At 48.3% G+C, this 26,600-nt stretch overlaps 1 protein-coding gene across 2 annotated transcripts in view; it reads left to right on the forward strand.

The window, feature by feature from the left end:
- Window positions 1–25,834, forward strand: part of MGAT5 (alpha-1,6-mannosylglycoprotein 6-beta-N-acetylglucosaminyltransferase) — a 319,813-nt gene extending 293,979 nt beyond the window's left edge. For both annotated transcript variants that reach the window (XM_081052606.1, XM_081052607.1), the window contains exons 16-19: window positions 2,441–2,557; window positions 8,132–8,206; window positions 18,464–18,621; window positions 25,133–25,834. In XM_081052606.1, the coding sequence (XP_080908732.1) occupies window positions 2,441–2,557; window positions 8,132–8,206; window positions 18,464–18,621; window positions 25,133–25,331 (549 nt within the window). In that variant the 3' untranslated portion in view covers window positions 25,332–25,834. The remainder of the gene's footprint in view (window positions 1–2,440; window positions 2,558–8,131; window positions 8,207–18,463; window positions 18,622–25,132) is intronic.
- The last annotated feature ends 766 nt before the right edge of the window (window positions 25,835–26,600 follow it).

The raw sequence follows: 26,600 nt of genomic DNA on the forward strand, positions 1-26,600 counted from the left end.
TCGTAAGAACCCAGTGGTATCCTTTCAAAGTCATCATCTTCCTTTCTGTCTAAAGCTGATAAGTTGTTGAAGGATCTAGATTGGAATTTGCTCTGCTACTTTCTGGCTGTGTGGTCTTGGGGATTTGTAAACCCCTCGAAAGCTCAGATTCCTCCTTGATACACAAGAAACCTGATAAACAATGTATGTGCCGGTGAGCAGTCCAGTCAGAGGCTTCAGAAATGTGCACTGAATCTCAAGTACGTGCTGAAGGAAAAATCGACATTTCCCGAGCTCCGTGCCCACGGGCACTCTCTTACTGACCATATGGCTGAGCAGAAGAGGCTACAGTCAGAAGGAAGAAGTGCCCAGGCCAGTGAGGGGCGTAACTCTGTCCGAGGAGGCAGAGCCAAGTGTAGGATACCTGTACCTCAGAATTGCTTGATGTCCATGAGTGGGTGTCAGTGAAGGCTCAGATCTGAGACCCAGTAACTTACACGCCCTGGGTAAGGCTTGTACACCATCGGTGTGGCGGGACACAGCGCATGGTGACGTGAGCCCGCTGGCGAGTTGGATCATCCTGTCCTCTGGGTCTGTTGGACTCTGAATTAAAAAAGACAGCCATGTTGGCCTGTAAAGCACGGAAGGGACTCAACCCTATGAGAACCAACGCCTTTTATTATAAGAATATTAACATCTCTCCTGAAATGAAATTTGTAAATAATATACCCTGCTTATATGTGCAATTTCAAAAAAAGAGTGGTGCTCCAATATCAAAGAAGTAAAAGCAAAATAATGTACAATAAAGTAGTGCATATGCTAGTGTATACGTAGTCAAGAAGTACTAATCTGTACCCTTTTTAAATACAAAGTTACTCATTGTAAAGGGGAACAAGACATCATGAGGAAACAGCTGAATCCGGTCAGCCCTTTTTGCTTATAATTGCCGTGAAAGAGAAGCCAAATAAAAAAGTTCACACACACACACACACACACACACACACACACACACACACACACACACAGCTACAAATATAGACTGATTTGGGTACATTGTCCTAGAGATTCGGATTAGTCTGAATGACCCTGACTTCACTGCCATGATTTTTCCGAAATGGTAGCAGCTTATTGGTGAAGTTCCAAACATCTCTTGGTTTACATGGCAATTACATGCCTAGGAAATTCAGTGTATGTTAAAACTGTGCCAGAGTTAGATTCTGTGCACCCCCATGGAAGCTTTGCAGGGCATGTGAAAGCTGTATGGGACGTGACAGTTCTGCCTTGTGCAGGGCTGTCGCGTGCATTGCGAGGTGTCTGGCACGCCTGGTCCCCACCCACCTATTCAGGGTCGTACCCCCTCAGTGTTTGGGAGAACTGAAAATGCTCTCACAAATGCCCAGAATGTTCCCTTCACACCACAATCTTAAAGGGATACAACAAGAACAGTGGAAACACATTTGAGGGGTAAATTTAATTGTCTTAAAGATTGGGCTCTTTCAGAACTGAGAGTTACCAGGGTTCATACTTGGTTTCTTTGGCCACCCTTTCTTCTTCAAATTAAACCTCCTTAAAACAAAAATGACCTTGCATTTCTGAATCCAAATTGTCTCTATAAATACTAAGGCTTCAGTGTTATGCTAATGATTATTCCTGAAACCATTCCAAAAAGTCCCCAGTTTCCTGGTAGCGTTATTTCTATCATGTTTTGTGTGTGCCATTACTCTTCCTCCTATGACTTTAAAGCCTTTCTTGTAATTTTGTATGCTAATCTGTCTATCCTAACCAGTGTCTTTTAACATAGACAAGTTTGATCTAGGTGATTTTCCGTGCTAGAGTATGACAGAAGGTGGTACATCATTATTTCTTGGTGTGATGTTGGAGGTTAAAACTACGTGTGACACCCTCCATGTCACCTGATGATGACATTGTAACTCTTCTTTACAAGTGGGATTCAAGACATGGAGCCATCCTCAGCTCTGCCTCTTGGAGCTCATGGCCTCAGGCAGGGTCATGGCACACATGCTACCCTCCTGGGACCCCCAGGGGACACTCCAAAGTCCTGAGGTCCCAGCTCAGAGGATCCAGGACAGCCCCAGGCATCTGTCTTTTAAAACATCCCACATGAAACTCTTCGTCCGCTAGGCAGGTGCTACCTCAGTTTCTTTACCTGTACCTGTCAGTGCCATGCCTGTTCATCCAGATGGTTCTGTTAGACCCAATAAATGTTCCACTGGGTCCAAAAAAAAAATGACGTGGCACCATCACTGTTTTATTGTCTGCTTATGGTTTGCTTAGGAGGTTTGGATCGTCCAGAAAACAGGACAAAAACGGTGTCTTATCTGTGTAAATACAACGTGGTACCATGAAAAGCATAACACTTCACGTAGCACCGAAGGTTTATTTTGTTTGTTTGTTTTTAAAGCGTGTGTGAGACTAAGGTGTTCTGTCTTCCCCTTTTTAGCTGACATCTCAGCATCCTTATGCTGAAGTTTTCATCGGCCGGCCACACGTCTGGACCGTTGACCTCAGCAACCAGGAGGAAGTCGAGGATGCCGTGAAAGCAATTTTAAGTCAGAAGGTTGTTTCTTTTATTTCATTTCGCCCCATTTGTAATGTGAACAGGAGAGTATGGAAAGTATTCCTGGCCCTTTGTTTGAGTAATTAGAAGGTTTCCATGTCAGCCTAACTCTGGAATTAGAAAATGGCCAAGCCGTAGCATTCGGCCTGGGGATTTCATGGCTGTTCTCTGTGACATGGAAACAGAGCCGGTGTCCAGGTGTGTGTGGTTCTACAAAGCCTCTGGCATGGCTCCTGGGTCCCAGACATAGTCGTAGGAGCTTGCTTCAGTGACCTAATTATGTAGCCCCCATAAAGATCTGAAAAGACGGACTTGCCTCCCTATAAAAAGGTGAGGATAAGGAATATTTAAGGAAATACTATATATACAGAATGTTTTTATGTAGCATCTGTTTATTTGGCTTTTCTACCTGAACATTTTCTAGAATTATGTAGGAGTAACTAACATTCTTGGACTCTCCTGATCACTTCAGCAGACGTTTATTACGTACCCACTGCATGCAGAGCACCTTCTGAGCCACTCCAGGGGCCACTCACTTCCGTAAGCGTAATGGGGGCTGGCTCCCTACCTGTAGGAAGCTTACCACCCCATGGGGATGGGTTCAGTTATCCTCTCTCCTGATCCTAAGACTGCCCGGGACTCGATCGGGTGCCCCTGCCCTTGTACTCATCCTGTCAGGGCACGTTTTACACCCTGTGGCAGTTTTGTAAGAGAAGCTGTGTAAGTGTGGCTCTGAAGGCAGGCTGGCATCGCTTTAGGTGTGGGTTCCCGCTCTACCACTTACTAGCGGCGTCCCCTCCGGCAATTACTTCTGAGCCTTAGTGTCCTCATCTCTAATGTAGGCTCATCTTATGTGCTTTAGAGGGCACCTGTGAGGATTCACTATGATAATGAATAGAAAGCCTTAAGCACGGTGTCTACCACATAGTATGTGTTTAGTCAGTATTAGTATTACACATGTAACGTTTTGGTCATTGACGGTCTGGATTTCCACTAGATGCTAAGAAACGTGAGAGCAGTGAATATGCTTGTCCCACTGTTGTGTTCTCAAAGCCCAGCAAACTGATTTACCAAATGCCTGGCAAGAGGGGGGCATAGATGTTTGTGGGTGATGTACAGCGCCAGCAACAGCATGCAGAAGATCGTGGTGTGGAAGTGGGGGAGCCTTTTTTTGAAAATGCAGCATTAAGTCTTATAGGATGAGGAGGAATTTGCAAAGTTAAACTGAGAAGGTCCCAGAGGGGCATGGGTTCCAGCACAGTGTCAGTAAAGGGAAGGTCTGGGAAAGCATGGATCCTCCTGGAAAGAGCCACTGACCCACGTAAAAAGCCATCTCTCCCCTTTGGGAAATGAAATGTGGCCCCTTGAACTGCCAGTTTCAGCTGACTCCGACCATCTTGAGGGCACAGCGATGGGTCACCATGCCCTGCCCCTTCGAAGAGGGTCTGGTTGTTGTGCTTTGGTGTAACTTCTCAGAGCTTCCCATGAAGGACATGGACGGTCTCAATCCTGGTCTTAACAGGTTAGGGCAGACGTTGCGCAGACCTCCAGGGGCCAAGCCCAGAGAAGTGCTGAGTGGAGTGTGATTCTGCTGAGTGGCCTCAGAATTTCTTCTGCACACCCAGAGTTTCGCCACCCAGAAGTCATTCCTGTGGAGATCACATGTTTTTCTTCTTTCTTGAGTCTCCGAGTCCCAGAGTGTATTAGTTTGCTAGGGCTGCCATAACAAAGAACCACAAACTGGGTGGCTTAAACAATAGCAATGTGTTCTCACAGTTCTGAAGGCTGGAAGTCCGGAATTAAGATGTTGGCAGGGCCGTGCTCCCTCTGAAGGAAGCCGCTAGTGGATGATCCTTGCTTGCCTTTTCCACGTTCTGGTGGCCCAGGTGTTCCTTTGTTTTCAGCTTCAGCACTTTTACCTCTATCTCTGTCATCATATGTCAGTCTCCGTGTGAGTGTGTGTGTGTTGTGTGTGTGTGGTGATTGGGGGGGAAGGATGGGGGCTGGGTTCATCTCTACTTCTTATAAGTCATAAGTCTTATATGACATCAATCATGTTGGATTAGGACCCACTCTATTTCAGTGTGACCACATCTTAACTTGATTACATCTACAAAGACCCTACTTCCCAAAAAGATCATATTCTCAGGTACTGGGGGTTTAGGACTTCAATATGTCTTTTGGGAGGACACAGTTCAAGCCAAAACACTGAATTGAGTGCACGTGCCCTTGAAAAGGAGTAATTTAGAAAGCTAATAGAGAGGCAGAAAACCTTGGATCATGGAATCCAAAACTCTTTAGATAATAGATCCCTTTTGTCACACAAAAATCTAATGGGAATGCCTGGTACATCCACGCTGTGGAGGGTACTGGGTTCCATCTGCTCACTCTTACATGGGGCCACTCTGCACTCCATGGAACCTTTAGTGCTCCGCATTTTAAAACACTGATTGACCCTTTCCACCTTATTCCAAAAAGCTATTTAAGGCCACTTAAGAAAAAAAAGTAATTATAGCTTATAGGTAGAGAGAGAACCTCTTTCTACACATCTAGATTCTTTCTGTAACACTATTATGAGCTTTATCTTTTTTTAATCTTTATGAGCCATATCACATTTAATCCTTTTTCAGTTGAGAATATTAATATTTAAGTAAATTAAGTAATGTACTCAAGTTGGATTGACACCTAGGTCTCTTGGACTGACTAGTTCGTTAAGATAATATAAAACTAAAATGGGGCAAATGTATGAAATGAAGTAAAAGGAAAAATAAGAAGTAAGGAATGAGATTAATACAAAAACTGTTGTCATTTAAGTCCTTACACTTGTTAGAAATGGGTCAGAAACCTGGTACCACGCTTTCTCATATTTAATTGCAAGATTTTAAATTACATGCCAATCAAAAAAGCAAGAAAACATGGCACATCACTGGGAGAGGAAACAGTTAATAAAACCAGGCCTCAGGATGGTCCAGATGTTGAAATTATCATACAGCAATTTTAAAATGCTAAGATAAATATATTGGTGAAAAAGGTGGATAACATCTGTGAAGAAATGGGGAATTTCAGCAGAAAGATGGAAACTTTTTAAAAGCCAAGTGAGAAAATGCTAATACTGAAAAATACAGTATCAGAAATGAAGACCTCTCTCTGTGAGCTTATCAGCAGGCTGTATACAGCAGTGGAAAATGTCAGTGAACTTGAAGATTTGTCAACAGAAATTATCCAAATTGCAACACAAAGAGAAATGGAGGAGAAAGTGGGAAGATAATGGAAAGTTTCCAAAGCCAGCATGTGCAACCTACAGGCATCCTTCCTGTGGCCATATGAGTAACAGTCCTTTTTCCACAAAGCAGGATGACCAAGAACTTTTCTCCCTGCTTCTCCACAACTGGCCCTACTTGGGTTTCTCAATGACTGGATGTGGTTTCAGTATTTCCTTTCATTCCATTCCCCAGAGAGACCTAGACTTGTTCCTGAAGGACTGTCATGCAAAAAAACTATCACACATGCACCTTCAATCTGCATCTCCTACATCAGAAGCTCGCCAGTACTCTTCATCCCCGAAGCCACGGATCTGGAGAGCTTTCCACACAGAGGGTCCTGCTCCTAAGCTCCCTAGCTCCTAGGACGGCTCGTGCAACTCACGGTGGCAGAGAGGGCTTAAGGATACAATTTGGTTTTTTTGGTTTTTTTCTTTCTCTTTATAGGAAAATTGTTTGGCTTCATATCCTTTAAAACAGTGAACTGGGCCACAAAGCAATTAGTGAGTCAGCCTCCCTTTGGTTAAACTGGATTTGGTTGCTAGGAGGACACAAGAAGAGCCATTTTTTTGTATTGCCATGCAATGAACCTTTGAATTAATTCCCTTCCATTTCTCGTGATTGCCCTTTGGAATATGTGGTAGGAATTCAGCGTACTTCCTACCACATGACTGGATCTGTTGTATTCTTGACAGATGGCTACTGATGTTTTTCACTCTAGAAATTCCACATGTCCGCCTAGACATGAGCTTGATATGCCAAGTCCTCTGTTGTAGATAGTTTTTTTTGGTTCTTTCTATGAACCTTTGGAAGGAGACATATCTCTAGGCCAGTTATAGAAATCTTCTGGAATCACCTATGGGTTTAGTAAATATCCTTTAAAAGAAAAGCTTTACATTTGGTGTGAAGGGCTATATCTGGTCAGAGAGGACACAGCAAGAGCAAAAGCTTGAGATGAGAAGGCGCAAGCTTGGATCAAGGAAGTCGGTTTTTCAAATTGTTTTTGAAAAATGAACTACTCTTCAAAATGAACTACGGAGGAAAAGAATGACCTCTGTTCTTGCAGAATAGAATAGTCCTGCCCTGGTATTACAATACTGAAGGCTCAGCCTCTTTGAGCTCTGTCTGAATGGGTGTGGGCAGGGATGGTGAGACACGCCCTGTGTGATGCACCATCTAGTTGTGCATTTGAAGATGTGTTACGAACTTAACAATGATGGTTGAAGATCTCAAATGTATTGTGTAAATCAACACACACAGAAAAAGGGGAGAGGGTGCCCTGAAATGAACCTGTTGTGTGCTCACAGAAGCATGTGCTCTCTGTCAGTTGTCCGTTTTCAACCGGCCTCAACTCCGATGTTCTGTCCAGTTCTCCACTCTGTACATTCAAGATAGGCAAGTATAGACTTAAGAGGGAGATGGTAAAGGTGACCCCTCTATCCTGTTGCTGACAGTGCTCCCTGAACTCTGTGTGACAGACTAGATGGCTGATGATTTTCTCCCAAGGGAGAGTGCCATTTCCATTTGGCAATGCTAGCGGGCTGCCCCTGAAAGCAGAGGCTTCCTCATGCTGCACAGCGCTGTGCAGCAGAGATCAAACCCACATTTCTTCCCCTTCCCTTAGGTGTCACAATATTGACCAAGTTGCCTGCCCCACCCTAACAAAGCACTTTCTTGGTTTCCTGATGCCCTCAAACAAAGTCTAGGCTCCTTCGTGTAGAAATGTCAAGGCTTTTGTGGGAACTCCAGTGGCCCTCTGCCCAGCCTCCATGATCCTGAGCTCTACCCTCCTGCTGTCTTTCTTTGGTGTCTAATCTCACATTAGTCGCTCCACCCAGAACTTCCGCATCTTGGCTTGCTAGAACCATAGGTGGCCTAAAAAGCCCAGCATGAGCAGAAGTCTGCTGTGACCTCCCAGAAGTCAAAGTTCACTTCTAGGTGAACTCTTCATGGTGCCTTATCACTGTTTTTCCACCACAGATTCTTTGGCTACATGTCAATCTCACCTACGAACATAGAGCTATGCTTTTGTCATCGTCACGGGTCCTTACACCACTCATGTGCCTTTCTCAGAGCAGTGAGCATGAATTCTTTCAACAGACGCTTGAATGAATGTTGCATTTCCACGTGTGGGATACTAAGCACTGGGATACAAAGAACCCAGGTCCCTTGACTTCCGGGTTCATAGTCACAGCCCCGCACAAGGTTGACTGCTGCTGTTGGCACCTGAGTATGAGTGAATCAGTGGAGGTCTGGGTAAGAGGCGCATATTCTGTGTCCTCCTCTCTCGTGACACCGTGTTCTGTTTTCACAGATTGAGCCGTACATGCCATATGAATTCACGTGCGAGGGGATGCTGCAGAGAATCAATGCTTTCATTGAAAAGCAGGTGAGACTCCTCACAAGTCCGTCTGTCTTTGCTATGTCCTGCCTCCTGTTAATCTGGGGGCTCTCATGAACCATTAAATCCTCACCATGTTTCCGGTTATTTTCCTGATTTGAAAGACTCCAGCAGTTGAATAATGGCTTGTGGGAATTCTAAAGCATATGCAGGCCACCCAAGGGCATCATTCTGTCCTTGGGGGAAGAATGTTCTCTTGGATGGTGGGAGGCCAATGGAAACTTACAGGAGAGACTGGGCTGTCAAGATGAAAACCTCCTTGACCATCAGACCTGTGCTCCGATTGGGTTCTGGGGGGCATCACAGAGACTCGGGTGGGGAGGGGGACAGAAAGACAACTTCCTGGTCTTGCCTGATGGCTACTTCTCACCCTGAGAAAGGTAAGGACTGAACCCTGTGGTTTCTAAGTATTCCTTTAATATATGTTCGCTAATTCCAATTACGGTGGGACTTTCTAGTGGTTTTCAGACATCTTTTCAAACAGGACCCCTTTTCAAATGAAATTTTACATGAAGCCTATGTGTTTAAAATGAATGAAAGCAGGGCTTCAGTTCCAAAGCAGGGGAGGGTTCCCCAAGTTCCCTGACCCCAGAGTGTGGCAGTTGTGGCTTGTGCTCGTGGAAGGAAAGGCCGAAAGTGCCATCACCTTCGTTTGTAACATTGTAATTCTTTAGGCTTCAAAAGCAACGCAGAGCTAGAAATAGGCAGGCTGAGAACCCCTGTGGGGAGAGAAGTATGAACTTCTTGACCAGATTCCAGAAATAAGGGGCTCCTCTTGAAGGGCAAAGCAGAGTGTCTTGGGACGATCAAAGATCTTTACACAATAGAGGATGAGGATTGTGCGGACTGAAAATAGAAACGGTGTGTTGCAAATGTTCGTCGGCATAGGTCGTAGGCCCAAGGTAGGTTTCAAAGGAACCTACAGACTGTGGTGAGCAATGGACAGCCCTGGGTGCTGCTGTTGAGAGGACGAGCTGTTGGGTATGAGCTTCGAAGCGGCATGTCTGATACTCTGATTTTTTTGTTGGCCGTTGCCAGTCACCTAGGTTCCAGGGTCACCACCTAGACTTTCTGGTTGTGTGACTTGGGTGTGTTCCTCAGCCTCTTGTGCCATAGTTTCCTCCCCCTTTAAAATAAGGAGACTAATAGAACCTCATAGGGCTGATGTGAGGATTAAATGAGCAAATAAATATGAAGTGCTTAGAACAGAGCTGGCACATAGGCTCAATACATGCAAACTAGTACCAATGATTACTTAATATATTATCATGCATTATATAATCTTGTATTATCTGTTTATAGGAGCATGTTATATTATTGTTCCATAATATGTAATAATGCTCATCAGACTTTACCATGAGAGCTCCGCATTTGAATCAGTATCTCATTCAATCTTTATGTGACACCTATATTAAGAATGATAGGATCATCACCCTAATTCTACAGCCATTTACCTACAAGCTTTATGCCTGTGTGTACCAAGCTCATCACAGTGCATCATCTCATCTGACCCTCAGGTAATCCTGGGAGATGGCAGTAATAGCCCCATTCTCCGGATAATGGGAACTGAGACTTGCAGTGACAGGGCTCTCAAGTCATGGGAACAAAGCTTGATGCTGGGTTGGTCCGAGCCCAGCTGCACCAATGGCATTGCACAGCCCCACGCCATGGCAGGTGGCCCAGAACTCTACTTCCCATCTTTTCACCGCAAGGAGTTGCTGGCTCCTCCTGAAGGTGCAGGCGGGAGCTGCTGTAACCTCCTCTGGCAGTGAGTTTTCAATATCACAGCGCTTATTCCCATCACGGGAAGCTGTCTGAGGTCTTACCAGGACCCTGCAGCTACGTCTGAACCCCACCTCCTTTCCTGTCTCCACTTCTTCAGAGAAAACGGTTACTCACCACCACATGGAAAAAGACTCTTTATCAAGTTCAGCTGAAGGCTTTTCTTTCTTTCTTTCTTAAGACTCTTGAATTCCTGCCAGTCCTTAAAAGTTCTCACGTGGCCTGGTCTCTATAAATCCATTACTAGGTTTCCTTTCAAACAGAAAGGTCATGCTCCCCAGACCGACTTTGCCAAAAGGCTTGCATAATGCAGGAGCCAAGCCCAGCTTTCTCACCTCTAAATCTCAAGTGCCTCGCCCTCTGCCTGGCACACAGTAGGTGTGCAGTAACTCCCAGTTGAAGGAAGGAATAAATGAGTGAAAGGGTGAGTGCATGTGCTTTCTATCCATGTGTACCAGAAACCACGCTCATCTTAGACCTTATGATTGGACAACATGTCCCTAAAACCGTCTTCTGGAAACATGCTAATAGAACTGCCCTTTCACACCACCTCCTCGGTAGACTTTTCCACAGAGCTCTGTGGTTCACAGAAATGCGGAGTGTTCTTTCTTGCCCGCTCTTGTTCATTCATGCATCCACTCTGTCAATATGCCAGCTGCATGCTGCGGACTGTGCTGGGAGTTGGGGAAGATGTCAGAGGACTAGTCCCTGTCCTCAGGCAGCTTCAGGTATCAGAGAGAAGCCAGTCAAGTCCACAGGCAGTGCCATTGGTACAGGTTACGCCCTGTAATAGTGATGTCAGCAGGGTGCTTTAGGGTCTCTCAGCTCAGCCTGCGGGGTGGGGGCGGGGGGAGAGTCCGTCCGGAAGTATTTGTTGGAGATGAGTCCTAAACGCAATTGGGGCTACAGCGAAGACTGTACAAGTCAAGACGCAAAGGCCTCGGGGAAAAATAAAGAGAAATTGTGGTGAATGATTGGAAGTTAGCTCTGAATGAAGAGACGATGGGGGAGGATGAGGATGGGGGAGGAAACGGATACTAAAATGGTGCCGAGGCTCAGCTGAAGAATTCAGGTTTGATTCTGGGACAACAGGAATCTAAAGGTGTTAAGGCAGGATGAGGGCAGGATTGGTTGTCGGATTGGTCTGTTAGAAAAATCATGCTAAGAATCTTCTAGGCGTTTCTCATTAAACGTTCTCCCAGAGCTGCTAAACAGGCAGTAGAGGCCCCTACTGTGAGTTTATCCCAGGCCTCTGTGGAGGGCTTTACTGACGCCATAATGTTCCCCCAGCTCTGCAGGGAAGACAGAAAGCCGGAACTTCATTTGTTGACAGATCGAGTCTTCTGCTTCTAATGATTACCTCCAGGCCCCGTGTTTTGGAGCTTTGGGTGTTGGGTTATTTTTGCAGCTAGAGGAATATCTTCAAAGAGCCATGAGACTGGAGAAAGGAGTATTTCTGGTATGAACAGGAAAGCCTCAAGCTCTGCAGAGGTGGTGACACCTCAAGCTTCCTGCCCCTGGAACTGTAGGAGCTGCAGTTGTAATGAGGCTGATCTCTGCCTTGAACTTCCCCCTGGGATCTGCAGGGGAACAAGGAAGCTTGTATCCCAGAGCCCTTCAGAGTCGTCTACCACGGTCACCCCAGGCAGCTGGAGCCAGAGGAAGCCAATTGACAACAGTTGCAAAAGCCCCGCACTTCAGTGGACAGTTGAGTGGTCGATGGCAGGAGACCTACCTCATACCCAGCCAGCCCAGCGGGGGCACCCGAGAGAGAGAATCCTGGTTTTAGGAAAACCACTAGCCTTTTCCCCTAGTGTCCTCTCCTCCCTTTTACTATGCTAAAAATGTTGATTTGGTTGCATGCTCTCTTAAATCAGCTCTCCAGAAGACATGCTCTCTCCAGCAGCAGGGGGTGGGGTGGCAAGGCAAAAATCCCTCTTAATCTCAGATCAAGAGATCTGAGTGGGTCCCTAACCTGAGTGGATCCAGGCTGTTAAAGTTCTCATTATGCATTTTCTTGGGAAAGACCTTAGGCATTTGCCTCAGGCCAGAGAGGAGAGCAGGTTCCTTGGAAGGAACGGCCATGTACAGATTTCTGAAAACCACACCTAGACTCTTCAACCCTACTTTCTACTGCCCGTGAAGCCCCTAGAAGTATACAGGATAATTATGCTCATCTTTTGCAAAGAGCTGTTGTAATTCACATGAAAAGCATTCTGGAGAAATGGAGGGAGAAAAAGAGTTAGCTCCATGAGCCTCTGTGGAATCAGCTTTAAGTCTGGGGAAATCTTACTCATCGAAGCTCATCTTGAACTCCCTGGGGAGTGTTCTCAGTGCAAGGGCAAGCCTGGTCGTGAACCCGGGTAGCCCAGGGTTGGGGGAATGGTGGTGATGACAGGTTGCAGGGAAAGAAGAAAAGGTATTAAGGGGAGAGGTTGTCACTAGCTTGGGGAATGTTTGCTCTTTTGAAAACTCAGCACTGCTGTTTGCCTTGCCATTCCTGATCCCAGAGACTGGGCAGGTAATGAGTAAGCCCTGGAACCTGGAGTCAGGCTTTGCCCCCACTCTCTTTGTGACCTTGGGCAAGTTTCCTCACCTCTCTGTGCTATTTCTCTCCTGTGCAATGGAGATAAATATTACCTACCCCACAGGGTTGAGGGAGGACTTAATAGATTAATACATGTTTAGGCCTAAAACAGTGCCTGGCTCAAAATAGGTCCTCCGAAAGCCTTAATCAGCTATTTGCTGTTGCAGGAGCCCAAAACATCAAACAAGGTATGTTTTTTCAAACGACTTCATTGAGGTGTTATTTGCGGATCATAAAATTCACTCCAAGTAAGAGTACAATTCAGTGATTTTTTTTTATTTTTTAGCAAATTGATAGAGTTGTTCAGTTACCACCATAGTCTAGTTTTATAACAAATCCATCACCCCAAAAAAGCTCTTTTGTGCCTATTTGCCATCAGTCCTATTTGCCTTTGCTGGAGATTTCTGGCTTCTTTTACTCGACATAATGTTTGTGAGGTTCATGCCCCTTGTAGCATGTATCAGTGCTTTATTCCTTTTTTATTGCTGACTTGTACCCCATTGTATGGATAGACCATAGTTTGTTGATCCATTCACCCGTTGATGGCCGTTTGGGTTGTTTCCACTTTTTGGCTGTTGTGAAGGGTGCTGTTTGTGAACCTTTGCTCACATGTTTTTCGTTCTTCTGGACAGACTCCTAGTAGGAGAGGGGGATGGAAAGTGAGAGGTGTGTGTCTTCACTGTTTCAAGAGTGAGCTTGTCCTGTTGATTTCCGTGTGTACACACCCTCCATGGTGACTAGTCACCACAGCTGTTTCCCAGCCACCTTCTCCGTTGCCCTGTGGAAAAACAAATTCACTCCCCGCCCCTGGGAACCAGCCCTAGGGACCACCTGTGGGCAAAGTTCACTCTTTCTGAGGGCGGCTCAGGCTTAGCATGGTGAGTACCAACAATCAATGAAATACATTTAACCTGGTCAGTCAGTCAATGTTTATTGAACACTCTGTGTCAGGGCCTGGATTTCCCAGCTATAACATAAATCACAAATGTATCCCTTACCCCTCAAATACCTGTCTGAACTTGGCCCAACCCCCAGTTTCGTGACCTAGAACCTGTCCCCACCCCTTCTGTTGGCAGATTTCTGACCTTACTTCCTCTGGATCCTGCTGCTAGGCCTGCATTTGTGCCTGTCTTTTTGGGTCCAGACAATATGAGTTTCCACAGAAATCCCCTTGTACCTGATATGTCCTAGACATAGTAACTCTATTAAAGGTATGGCCAGGACTGGGTGGGGGTGCAGGGTTTGTAGAAAAGATCCCATCTCCTAGAGGCAAGCCAGCCCCTCCACCGGTGCCTCCCTCCTGGGGAACAGCCCATCCCCCATCGCCTCTAGTTCCTTTGGTGTTTTTACCAATTACATTTTCTCCATGTTGTTACTTAGCCTTTGTTACTTCTGTTTCGCAATAAGTTGTGTTCATGTGTTCAGAATATTGCTTTTTCTCGTAAATGTGTTGATTAATAAACCCTTTGTTATTACAGTTACTGCAGGCAATTTTCAGTATAGTCAAGCAAATTTAGGGAAATTTGGTGACTGGTTGAAATAATTGTTAGAGAGGAATGCAGGTGTTCTGTGTCCTGAGTGGGCTTGTTCAGCAGATTGGAAATTACTGTTTATGTCTTATTCTGTCTATATGAAGACTCTCTTCAGTTAGAATATAGTCCTTTTCTACTTCTAGCGAAGCCCCAGGATACCAAACCATTCAGTTGCAGCTCTTTGTTGAACACCAGTTATCTGCAAAGCACCATGTTAGTGATAAACCACTAACTCCTATTCAGCCTATAAAACCCAGCCTAGAAGTCCCTATTTTCTGGAAGCCTTCTCTGATTGCTACCACCATCACCCTTCCCCTGTCCTCTGAGTGACCTGCGCATTCTTGTTTGGACATCCATTTTGTACTGTTCTTTAATTTTTTAAATGTCGACCTCTCTTACTGTGCACTGTGCATGGAGCCTTTGAGCTCAGAGAATGTGTTTCATTCATGTTCATATTTCCAGCCTATAGCAAAGGCTGTAATAGCCATCTGCCAAGTTTTGAACAGATGAATGAGAAAACCTTCAAAGCCTACATATAAGCCATGAGTATTTCATGGAGGTTTGTTGAACAAAGATGCCTGGGTCTGGTCTGAGCCATCATCTGCCCCCTGCACTGTCGCATAGCTTCCTGGCCCTCTGCTTTTGCTTCTGCTCCTGCTCTCTGTTCTCAGCACCTCAGAGTCTGTCACCCCTCTGCCCAGAACTCTCTAGGGGCTTCCATCTCACTCTGAGAAAAAGCCAAAGCTTTTACATGGGCCCCCAAAGCTCCCAGGGACATCCCAGACCTACTTCCAGCCCCCAATGTACACCTCTGCTCTTCAAGCCACATGGAATTCCCTGCTCCTCCTGGAAACTGCTCGACACCCCGCTGTCAGAGCCTCTGCCCTTGGTTTGGCTCTGTCAGGAATGTTCTTCCCAGATACTTGCAGGGCTCACTGCTTTGCTTCCTCAGGTCTTTTCTCAAATGTCCCCTTCTCAGTGATGCCTTACCTGGACACCCTCTCCCCAAGTCTTGATTCCTTTTCCTCACTTCACTCTTTTCTAGAGCACGTACCACCTTTTACCATGTTATGTATAATTTACTTGTCTTGTTTTTCTGTCTCCCTCCTTGAAAATAAACTGTGAAGGTGGGATTTTGCCCCCCCCTTTTTTCCCCCACTGAGTCACCAAAGAGTCTAGAAAAATCCCTTGTGCATAGTAACAGAGCTACCTGTAGATAGTGTTATTTATGTCAGGCACTTTTCTGAGCACTTTACACATTATAATTAATCTCCTCTATAGCTCTGTGAGGTAGCAATTGATATATTCTGCATTTCACAGGTGAGGAAACTGAGGCATAGAAAGATTATGTCCGAGCTCTGCACCCTTATGCTTTTCTGCTTCTTAGCAAGTATTTTGTTGAATGAATGAATGAGTGAATGAATGAATGAGTGCTTACAACGAGGAAGCAAGGCAAGTTGGCTTTGCACTATTATCCTATGCTGAGCTTAACTGAAACAGAAGACCTCTAGCTTTCCATGAGCACCCAGTGGGGCTTGACCTAGAGATGAGGAGAGGCTTATGCTTCAGACGTGCCAGGTCAGCAGCTGGGCAGAGATGGCTCTCATGGATGAATTGTCATACATACTCCAAGCAACTCAACTTTCACGCCTGCCATGGCTGCAAATAATGGTCTACCACGGAATACTATAACATCTCTAGCTGCCTGCCTAAAAGTCACCTCATTTTATCTTACAGGAATTATATAAGCACTGAGGGACCAATGGTATTCTCTCCATTTAGATGTGAAAGTAGGCAGAGAAAGCCCCTGGCTGGGGGCCAGAATCATTACCCAGATCCCCAGGCTCCCTCCTGCCTTACTTGGGGCCATGCATACTGGAGACACCCTCAGGCCTCCCTCTGTTCAGTTTTATCACCTTCAGCCTTTCCAGATGGTTCACCTAACCTTAAGAAGGTCCTGCTGCTATTTGTGCTATTTTCCAATCCTACTGACCTCCAAACAGACTACTGAGAGTATGCCAGCCCTCCCGTGGAGCGCCATGGGCAAGCGTGACTGGGGGCCCAAGGTCAGGTGTAACTAAGCTAAGCTCGCCTATTGAAGGGAATCTCAGAAAGGTCGGCTGCGGAGTTTACTAAGAAGTGAACAAATAGGGCACGTCCTGCCTGCATCGGAACTTTGAGGGCACTTGTTTGTGCAGACCTCACGGCGCCATCCTGCCCAGCTCGCGCCAGGTGTAGGGCTGCCCCAGCTTCTGCAGATGCCAACACTGCCGTGCCCCCAACGCCTGTACAGGACACAGGCTACCCCTCTGTGGAGGGACAAGCGGAGAGTGATGAGGTTAGTGGAGTACCTGCCGTTTGCCAGCCTTCCCCTCAGTTACATCACTTAGTCTGTTAGCAGCACAGAAAGCTGAGGCCTCAGAAAGTTACCCAAAGGTTCACAGTTTCCCAAAGGGTCAGAGAGGTGAGATGTACCCTCGGGGCCTGCTGCCTGCAGAGCCTGGGATGCCTTTCTCTTTGCTGTGTTTTTGTCTTTTTGCTCACTTAATAGCAAAACAAGCACAGGGTTTTTTAAAAATGCAAATGTATGGAAGGCCACTCCTGGATGCAGCTCGGCCTTGCATTCTGGGGCTGCACCCACTGCTATGCTACTAAGGGACCCTTCTGCCCCACCTGCAGTGCTCCAGGTGACAAACAGGGCAGGGAATGAACCCTCTCCTGCCTGCACCAGTTCTGAGCTTTTTCATCAGCTCCTCATCCACACAGAGCAGGGCAAGGACACAGGAAAAATAAAATATTCCATAAAGACATACACTGAAAAGTAAATTTCCCTACCACTGCTGCCCCTGGGACTCCTTTCCCTTCTCAGCGGCACCCATGCCGATCAGAGATATTCTTGCAGGAGCAAATGCATGTTTATGGAATCTTCCCATCTCCTCCCTCAGTGCTTGACACAAATGGAAACACATTCTACACCATCCTTCACACTGCTGCTTTCCCTTCTCAGTGGGTCCTGGAGCCTGTTTCCATGTCAGCACGTAGAAACCTATTGCATTTTTTTTGTTACTATTTGTATTTCAACAGTTACCTGTTTAAATACCAGCTCCAGACTGTTCCGTGTCCTCTGCTTGTGCTCTGACAGTACGGCTGTGATATCCTGTGTAGGCTTCTTTGCCCCGCGTGGCCCTGTAAGTCTGTAGAGTGACTTCCTTCAAGTGGAATTCTTTGCCCAGGGTCCAAACCTCCACTGTTGGGGGCCAGTTCAGTCCAAAAGGAGTTCAAGTTGGCTCTTCAGGTCTCCTGGACAGCAGCTTCCACAGTTTGGCTGGTCTGGGGATTCAAAGGACAGTGTGTGAGCAGAGCGAGTCCTGGTGCCAGTGGTGCATGAGTTCCCACGGCTGGGACGTGCTCAGGGTTCCTTTGGGTTCAGGCCCAGCTGAAATGGAAGCTGGGGTCCCAGGTCACAGGGTTTCCCGCTCCTCGCCTCCCTTTGCCCAGTCCCACTCCATCTTTCTTCTCACCACCCAGGCTGCGTGCTCATCATCACGCTGCACAGGTTGCTTCCTGGTCCCCCACCCACCCCAGGTCTTCCTTGGACAGGCCGGTTTCCTCCACTCCCTCGGGCCCCGAATGACTGGCCTGCCCCATTCTGAGCTCCCCACAGGCGCCTCTCTTTGAGAGTGTGCCAGGTCACTTCACATCCTATCACACGTCCTCAGTGCGTTTCTAGCTGTTGAATGAGTGCGGTATTGTAATGATTTTCCACCAACCAGCCCGGAGCCCCTCCCCAGGCCGCTGACGCAGGAGAGGCTCCGTCAGCAGTGGCTGCAGGCACCTCGTGTGCGTCTTCACTTCACCAAGTTGAAAGTCGTGTTCACAAGTGTCATGTTAGGTAACAGCCAAATTAGGTAGACACTGAAATGTCTTTGGAATTAGAGTGGGAAAAACAGAACAGCTGGTGAAGGTGGGCCTGGAGATGGGCCGTCTCAGGGGGAGGCTTTAAATAGCTGGATGGCGTCGTTGTTGCCGGTAATAATAATGACTAGCCACTGACACTGGCAGCCCCGTGACATGTGTTCCTGCTGCCCCTCGAGCCCCGTATTGGGGATACTGCTGCTGTCCTCTTTCTCAGCTGAGGAAGCTGGTGGGTAGAGGTGAAGAGCCGGCCCATGGACACCTTCTGGCTGAGCCCAATTCCACCCCAAGTCTGTGGGGCTCCCACCTCCACCTCTTCACTGCTGTCTCACATCAGGTGGCCTTCCCTTGTAGGGGGACTGCTTGGCACGCTGGGGGTCCCCACTTGCACCCTCGGTCCCTTGGCTGAAGGCTTCATTGTCATTCTAGGACTTCTGCCATGGACAAGTTATGTGGCCACCCCTCAGTGCCCTGCAGGTGAAGCTTACTAAGCCCGGGCAGTCCTGCAAGCAGGTGTGCCAGGAGAACCAGCTCATCTGTGAGCCTTCTTTCTTCCAGCATCTCAACAAAGACAAAGACTTGCTGAAGTAAGTGCTGGGTGGGCGGTGGCTCAGGCTCCAGCTTGCCTCTGGGTTAGAGGTGGGTTGAGAAGGATGAAGTTCTCGTTCCCTGGCTTGTGGGCTGCTGGGAAAAGACGTGGGAAGGGGAGCAGGTAGCAGCATGATTGCCCTCCCAGCATTGTTATGGTTAGGTAGATGAGGTCACCTGGCATGCTGATATATTTAGAATTCGAATGGAGGTATTGTGTTTGCATCAATAATGCCATGTCTGTGTCTGGAGATTGTGAGGGGTGTTCAGTTTGGTTACTGTTATACCGAAGAACCATCGAAGCAGAGGTGGGCACAGAATCATAGCATAAACGGACCTGCCCCTGGGGTGCCCTGGCAGTCGCCAGGTCCCCAGATGGCCCCCCAGCAGAGTCTGGGCAGTGCAAGCAGTGGATGACAGTCTTCCACCCCAGAGTCAGGAAGGAATGAGAAATAGGGGCAAGGAGCTGGCACACAACTGCCCACAGCAGAGTCCATTGCCTCCTTCCCCTACTGCAGCACTGGCCCCTTTTGTACCTTTTCCCCGCACCTCTGGACCGTGGTGCACTGCAGGGACCTGGGCCAGGTGCTTTAGCAGGAGTTGGTCGGAAAGACAGGCCAGAGCTGCACCCAGGTTGGGCCGTCTGTGGTGCTTGAACTTGGGCCCTCATGCTTGCATTACTCTTGCTGATGCTATTCTCTTCCCTTTGCCGGGGCGTTTTGAGTGTGGCCCTTGCAGTTCCCAAATTTCCGTGGAAGGTTTCTGCTGGCCTCTGACTCACGACCCCCTTTCAATCTCCTCATTTTTATTACGCCTCACCCTGGGCCACCTATTGCTTAATTAAAATTACCTAATTCCTACCCCCAGCTGAATAGCTCCAATTAGGTGTTTTCCCCTAAAAGAAATTTGCTATCCCAACCCTAGATATTCAGTAGAGTGGTGGTACAGTCCTAGGCTTGAAGAGGATGCTGAAGGAATGGAGGGGGTTCAGGCCCGAGGCTTGCCCGTGCCCTGTTCTGGCTCCGTGCCCTGTTAGAGAACGCAGTTGGCCACTGTGGTTATCTGTGTGCAGTTGTCTGAGCTGGCCTGGCCCGCCTGTCAGTCTTATTCAAAAGTGTATAAAACTCTTTTTTAGAAAGTACCTGAGAACTGACTCTGGGTGGTGAACACACAATGGGATTTATAGATGATGTAATACAGAATTGTACACCTGAAATCTATATAATTTCACTAACAATTGTCACCCCAATAAATTTTAAAAAAAGAAAGTACCTGGCCTCTAGCATCTCAGCCGCAGGGAAGCTCTCCTGAGGGAGGACATCGGCGATTCTATTTTTCCCTTGAAGACCAAGTTCGGAGGTTGCCTTGACTCAACGTCAAAACAAATGCCAGGCTTGGAGAGAGTCGGTGTGGTGCCCTGCTCTGCCACCAGTGAAACTCTGTTAGAGGGAGAGGTGCCCAGATGTTTACGGAAAGTGTGTAACGGTATGAGAAGCTTCCATTTCCATAGCACATGTCCTGAGCTCTGGGGTGCCAGCAGGACCCTCCCCCGGCTCCTGCTGCAGACGCTCCAAGAGGGGCCCAGGACGGCCCCTCTTCCAGAGACTTCTGGGCAGTGGGGCCAGCGGGAGGCCCGCAGGCCAAGACCGAAAAGCCAGGCCATGTGCCAGGGGATTGCTTAACAGCCCAATAGCAAGGTGACTTTCTGAGAACCTCGAGTATCTCTCTCTGTATCAGAGCCTGCATCCTCAGGGGTACACTAGGGACTGGACACACAGAACTGTCTACGGCAGCATCGTCCCCACCCTCTGAAGGAGGAACGAGATGCTGCAGCCGGGAAGTGGAACCCAGACAGCGGTCCTCAGCAGTGGTCCTTCCCGGTCAGGCAGGAGTCAGGGTCGCCGTGAGTCCCGAGACCAGGGCCTGGCTCCCCTAGCATGGGGCTGCACACAGCCAGCCAGTGTGCAGGGCACAGGACCAGATCCTCCGGCAGGACAGGAAGCGGAGCCAATAGGCTGCTTTTCTCTGTTTCCTCCATCTTCTCACCTATAACATGGGGACATCCTGAGTGAGATACCGTGCAGCCAGTGCTGCAGATAGAGCAGAACGGCCCCTCTTCCAGAGACTTCTGGGCAGTGGGGCCAGCGGGAGGCCCGCAGGCCAAGACCGAAAAGCCAGGCCATGTGCCAGGGGATTGCTTAACAGCCCGCCCACGCGACTCCCCCACCCCGCCCCCCATCTTAGATATGTGGGTTTTCTTCCTAGGAGGCTGCAATGGATGCTAATTTTGCAATTAAGCTGGTGAAATTAATTCTCTGAGCATCGGAGACCTATTGAATTCGTTGTTCCCGCACTTGTAAATACTGATAATGTTGTAAACCCCCAGCTATCTGGCAGTCTGCTGAGTGCCTCCTCGGTGCGGCCATCCTGGCACATCCATATTCATGGCCAATTAGCAGTGAGCTGCTCCTGCAGCCAGTGCTGCTTTTTCTTCTCTGACTTGCCGGCCTGGATTGTGACATGAAGGAAGTCCTTTGGAGCGTACCATGCTGTCACCTTGAATCGAGGAGTCAAGCAGCTGGTCTTTGAGCTCCTGTTCCTGCAGGGCATGGCGTGGGTGTTAGAGGGGTGACCACAAACCCCTGTGCACAGAGCATACGTGATTCCAGAGGGCTTGACCTGACCCAGACCAGAAGGCTGAGGCCCCGGGTGACCAGTCGGGAAGACCTCGGCTAGTGTGTTCATGTGAGACCTCATTTGTCATTTTGCTACCTTTTCAAGTTGTAGCTTCTGAAATACAAACGGTGCCCCCAAAAATGTATACACAGTTTAAGAAAGGAAAAAACTGTATTAAAATTGTAATACTCAATATATACTGGTAACGAAAGATGAATACAAGTCACATTTGACTTCTACAATGACAAGAGGTGCTCAAAGTGGTTACCATCAGCGTTAATACAGTTTTTTTTTCTTTCTTAAAATGTGTATACGTTTTTGTGACACCCTCTGTATTAGGTTATTGAGTTTGGGGGAATTCCAAATTGTGAAATCTACACTATGAGCAGTTCGGCGCCTGAGAGAACAGAGGTGGCCAAGTCACAATGGAGTTTGGGGCGCTTGGCCCACGTAGAGTTGGAATAAGCAGGGCAGGGGTGAGGGAGGAAGGGAACGCTCGTGCAAGGAAGATGGGAGGCGTAGGCCAGCTCCCATCCCTTCGTCCTATGTGAGGCTCTGTGTCAGGAGGGTTGGGCAGCTTTTGTCCTCTCAGGAAGTTGGGGACCCCAGGGGAAGGTAGGCCTTTGCCCTTTTATTCTTCTTCAAGGCTATACAGTGGAAGCTGAGGGCTGACGGGCCTCAGAAGCCCCAACTCGCATCCTGTAAGAGAAGCTATTCAGGCCATATGGAGAGGTCAGCAGCACGGGCTGCAGAAAGGAAACGGCGCACTGTGCCAGGGGTCTCTGAACGGGTGTGAGAGAGTATGTGTGTGTCCGAGAGATAGATAGAGAAAATATGTGTGAGGCAGTCAGCCCAGAAACCAAGAAGCAGGAAGTGACATGTGTGCCCTGGAAAGGCAAGGGGTCGGCCCCCAGGTCGGGAATGAGGCTTGCTGGTGTGGAGGCTGTGTGTGGAAGTCACCTCCCCTCTGATGTCTCCTGCTCACTAATGAAGCAAGGACGATGGATGGCCTTCCTGACTGCCCAGGGATATGGGACAGGGACCTGCACGCTAATCACAGAGAGCTCCCTGGGAGACAGGGAGTTGGATGGCATCTGGAGCCCTGTGTGCCCCTGGCATGGTGTCAAGTGAACATGTGGGGAGCTGCCTCGTGGTGGGTCGCCTGTGGTTCTGGGAACATATGCTGTTTAAGCACTTTATGGTGGTCTTTGGCCATGGTCTTTGGCCAGGCTGTTTCCACTGTGACCAGCTGAGATGTGCTCACAGACTCGTGCGTAAGTGTGTGCCCCCCCCACCCCCGCAAGGATGTGCCTGCAGTCTGAGTCCAGGGGACCTGGGGCAAGAACGGGAGGGTTTCTTCATGGCTCCTGACAATTATACCCCTTGCCATGGGGTCTGAGACTAATTGTAGAGATTTCCACGCTACTGGTTTCCAGTGTGTCAGGCAGATGGCTTGAGTTAAGACAAAGCAGCTACTATAATTCACCTGAATAAATGGCATAAGCATAACTCTGTTTCCCAATGCCACATTCCAGATGGAAACTTTTAAGGCACGCATGAGCTCTCAAGATCCCTTTCTATGAGTTGGCCAGTAGGGGTGTCCTATGGAGGACCTAGAAGCCCCACATCTCTGACTCATTTTCCTTTAGGAAATCCATAAAACCGCCACTTCCTGGCCTCGCCGTTGTTCTGTGACCTTAACCCTCTGGGTGTTGCCATCTCCTTGCTGGCACGCCAAGACTAGAGGCGTTAGGGCATGTAGAGAAGCTGTACAGCTCCCTGCTGACTGCAGGAGCAAGATAAGAGGGGGTGCGTCCCTTCTGAGCATCGTGAGCCATGCTGGCCACCCCAGACAGCCTCCAGAAGCCCCACCAGATGTTCTGGGAATCACCCAATGAAAGTTGGCAAAGACACAGGGCCAGGCAGTTAGTTGGCTGGAGGAAGACAGAGGAACAGGAGAAACGGGGTACGAGGCTTTCCCCCAACATTTGGAAGCTTTCCAGAGGCAACAGGAAACCTTGAGTTCCCCATCTGGATCCCCGCCCTGTCGGCAGGCATCAAGACTTCTGGGCACAAAGCAAAATGGAGGAGGTTGGCATGTGTGGAAATTCATACCATAGAGCAAGGGAGGAAGGTGGCACAGCCCATCCCATGTCTGCAGGGCATGGTGATCGTGCTGACAGCAGGACTGTAATTATGATAGCAGTTACTATTTATTGAATACTTACCCAGAGCTATACCCCGCCAGCTGCACTGTAAGCACTAATGTCATTCATTCTTGCATCTCCCCCATGAGTTCAGGATTCTTTTTCCCCAGTTCACAGAAGAGGAAACGGAACCACAGAGAGGCTCAGTCATTTGTCCAAGGTCCCATAGCTCATAAGAGATAAAGCCAGGACTCAAACCCTGGTCTGCCTGGCCTCCCTACACCTTCTTCTCTGAGCTGGTTCCCACCTGGCATGTGGGACACCAGGCTGGAACCCAGTGAGGCCTCTCTATTCTGGGGGAGCCAAAGGGGGTGCGACCAATGCACCCCAGGCCAGAGGAGAAGATCTGCAGCTCTTCTTTGAGATAAGAGGCATCGCTGTTGCAAACAGGTACGCCTGGTTATCCTTAGGCCCCAGGCAGTGGTCCCAGCCTGAGAAAGCGAAGCCACATGGTTTCCAGCACACAGACAATTCACCTGTTGGGAGAAGATGGCAGAGGAGCAAGAACACAGGCGTGGGATCGGGCCTGGATTCAAACCCCTGCTCTGCACATCCTGGAGCCTCAGGCACTTACCTCTAAGGGAGAGGATGGGGGAGCAATGGCTGCAATAGGTCCAGTGAATTGATGCCCCCGGGACATACCTGCTCCTAGGAGACCATCTGATTACTCTGCAGTGGAAGAGTAAGGCCACATAGCGAGAGTCTCTGCAAGTCATTAATAAAAACATTAAACATAGTTTTTAAAAAATGTCTATGGCACCAGGGGTGCCAAAAAAATGTACACAAGTGGACACTTTGGTCAACATTGCTCAAGCAGTAGTTTGCTGTAATCAGAAGTGTCTGGACGCTGATGGCAACCACTTTGAGCACCTCTTGTCATTGCAGAAGTCAAATGTGACTTGTATTCATCTTTTGTTGTTGGTATATGTTGAGTATTACAATTTTAATATAGTTTTCCTTTCTTAAAACGTGCATACATGTTTTGGCACCCTCTGTATTTAAATAATACACATCTTTGCCCCAATCTTACTCCTTTAGAAGTAACCATTGTTAAGGCTTTAGTGTGTAGCCTTCTCAACTTTTTACACACACATACACTCTCTCTCCCTCTCTTTTTCTTTCTCTCTCTCTCTCTCTCTCTCACACACACACACACACACACACACACACACGTACACACTTACATGCACATGCACGTTGATCACGTTGTACTTCCCGGTCTGCTACTTGGCCTTCTCCAAGACAGCCCTCTATGCTGGTGCTTGCATTTCTACTTCATTGTTTTTCATGGGCTGCATAAAACTCCAGAAGCACAGATATGCCATCATGATTCAGCTGTTCCCCACTTGGTGAGTATTTGGGTTATTTCCAGTTTTTCTCTGTTACAGTCAAGCCTCACTAGCAGCCTGGCATACATCCCCCCACACACGTATCCAGGCACACACATACCTTTCTCGAGCCATGATCCCTAGTGGGGGTGAATTGCTGGGTCAGAGGATGGCGCCATCTCGTTTCTACAACAGGAGAACCGAATGTGCTCCCCAGACCGCAGCAGGTGGGCCGAAGGAGCCAGTGATGGGGACAGCCCCTGCATCTCCAACGTGTGTGCCTTTCTCTTCCTCTCCAGGTACGAGGTGATCTGCCAAAGCTCAGAGCTGGCCAAGGACATCCTGGTGCCCTCCTTCGACCCCAAGAACAAGCACTGTGTGTTCCAAGGTGATCTCCTGCTGTTCAGCTGTGCAGGCACCCACCCCAGGCACCAGAGGGTTTGCCCCTGCCGGGACTTCATCAAGGGCCAGGTGGCTCTCTGTAAAGACTGTCTATAGTGGCCACTGGCTTGGCCCCACACGCACTTTGCTGGGGGAAGACGGTGGTTCCAGCCGCATCCTGGCAGAGCCAGGGGGCACACGTCATTCAGAGACTCTTGCCAGAGCCTGAACTTTGTGGTGAAAAGTTTCAATTTGGTTGTACTCCCACAGGTGTCAAAGCACCACAGTGGAGTTTTCACCAAGACAAAATGAGAGCAGACATCGGGCCAGGGAGCCTGGCTTCTCCCTGCACAACTTCATTTTATTTTTTGAAGAGCAGCTGTAGGGAGAATCTGTCGATGCAGCTGCTTCAGGGTAGAGAGAGAATCTCGAGATTCATTTAAAACAAAACAAAACTAGAGGAGGAAATTGAGCTGGTTGGAAAGAACTTTGTATGGGACATTTCCTAAATTCATTAACTTATTTATTGGGGCGGGAGGGAGGGGGGTTAGGGGAGGGTAAAGAGGGATTGATCACATGTCATCTTTGATTTTCCACTGTTTACCATCCACTTTCACTATAATATTATTCCTGTCTATTTATTGGGGTGCAGGAGGGAGACAGGATGTGCTGAGGGCTGGTGGCACGCCCGAGGGCAGCTGTGGGGACCTAGGTCCTCAAAGTGGATGGTGGCCAAACAAAAGAAAATCCTGTGTGTGTGCTTGAGGGATGGCAGCTAGAGGACACACACCCTCTGGGCATGGGGGGACATGCTTGTGTCATCCAGAGAGCCCAGCCAGGGACCAAAGACGGAGCTGCTTTGCAGTGAGAGGCTCCTTTGCTCCACGCATTCCCCCATCCCATACACACCTTGGTCCTAATTGGTTCGGGTCCCCTTAGGAAGGAAGTGCAAGATGGGAGAATTGACATTCGCTAGTGTGTGGTAAATCCCAAAATTTGGGACTGAAAGAGCTACTCTTGGACTTGGTCATGATGTTTACTCCTTACGAGGGTTGTCTTTGAGCTGCGATTGTACAGAAGTGAAGCTGATCCCTATGAATGGTTGACCCCATTGGAGCTGGGCTCCAGACGGGCTTTCTCACATTCCCGCTAATGTCTGATTTCGCCACGGCTCACGGAATGGGGCTCTCAGTAAACTTGATGTTGGCCTGGGGATCAGGGGCAGGCTTGTTGGATGTGACACGCTCTCCTGGCTGCTCACCTATGGAGCCAGGGGAGGCTTGCAAAGGAGTCGGATGTTGGCTTTTCCTCCAAGCACGAATATTCTGAGGGGGTGAGCCAGTTGGCAGGCTGGCCTGGTCAGACTCATCTGGCCCCTTCCCAGCC

The sequence above is a fragment of the Rhinolophus hipposideros genome (assembly GCF_964194185.1).
Source record: "Rhinolophus hipposideros genome assembly, chromosome: 6".
NCBI lineage: Eukaryota > Metazoa > Chordata > Mammalia > Chiroptera > Rhinolophidae > Rhinolophus > Rhinolophus hipposideros.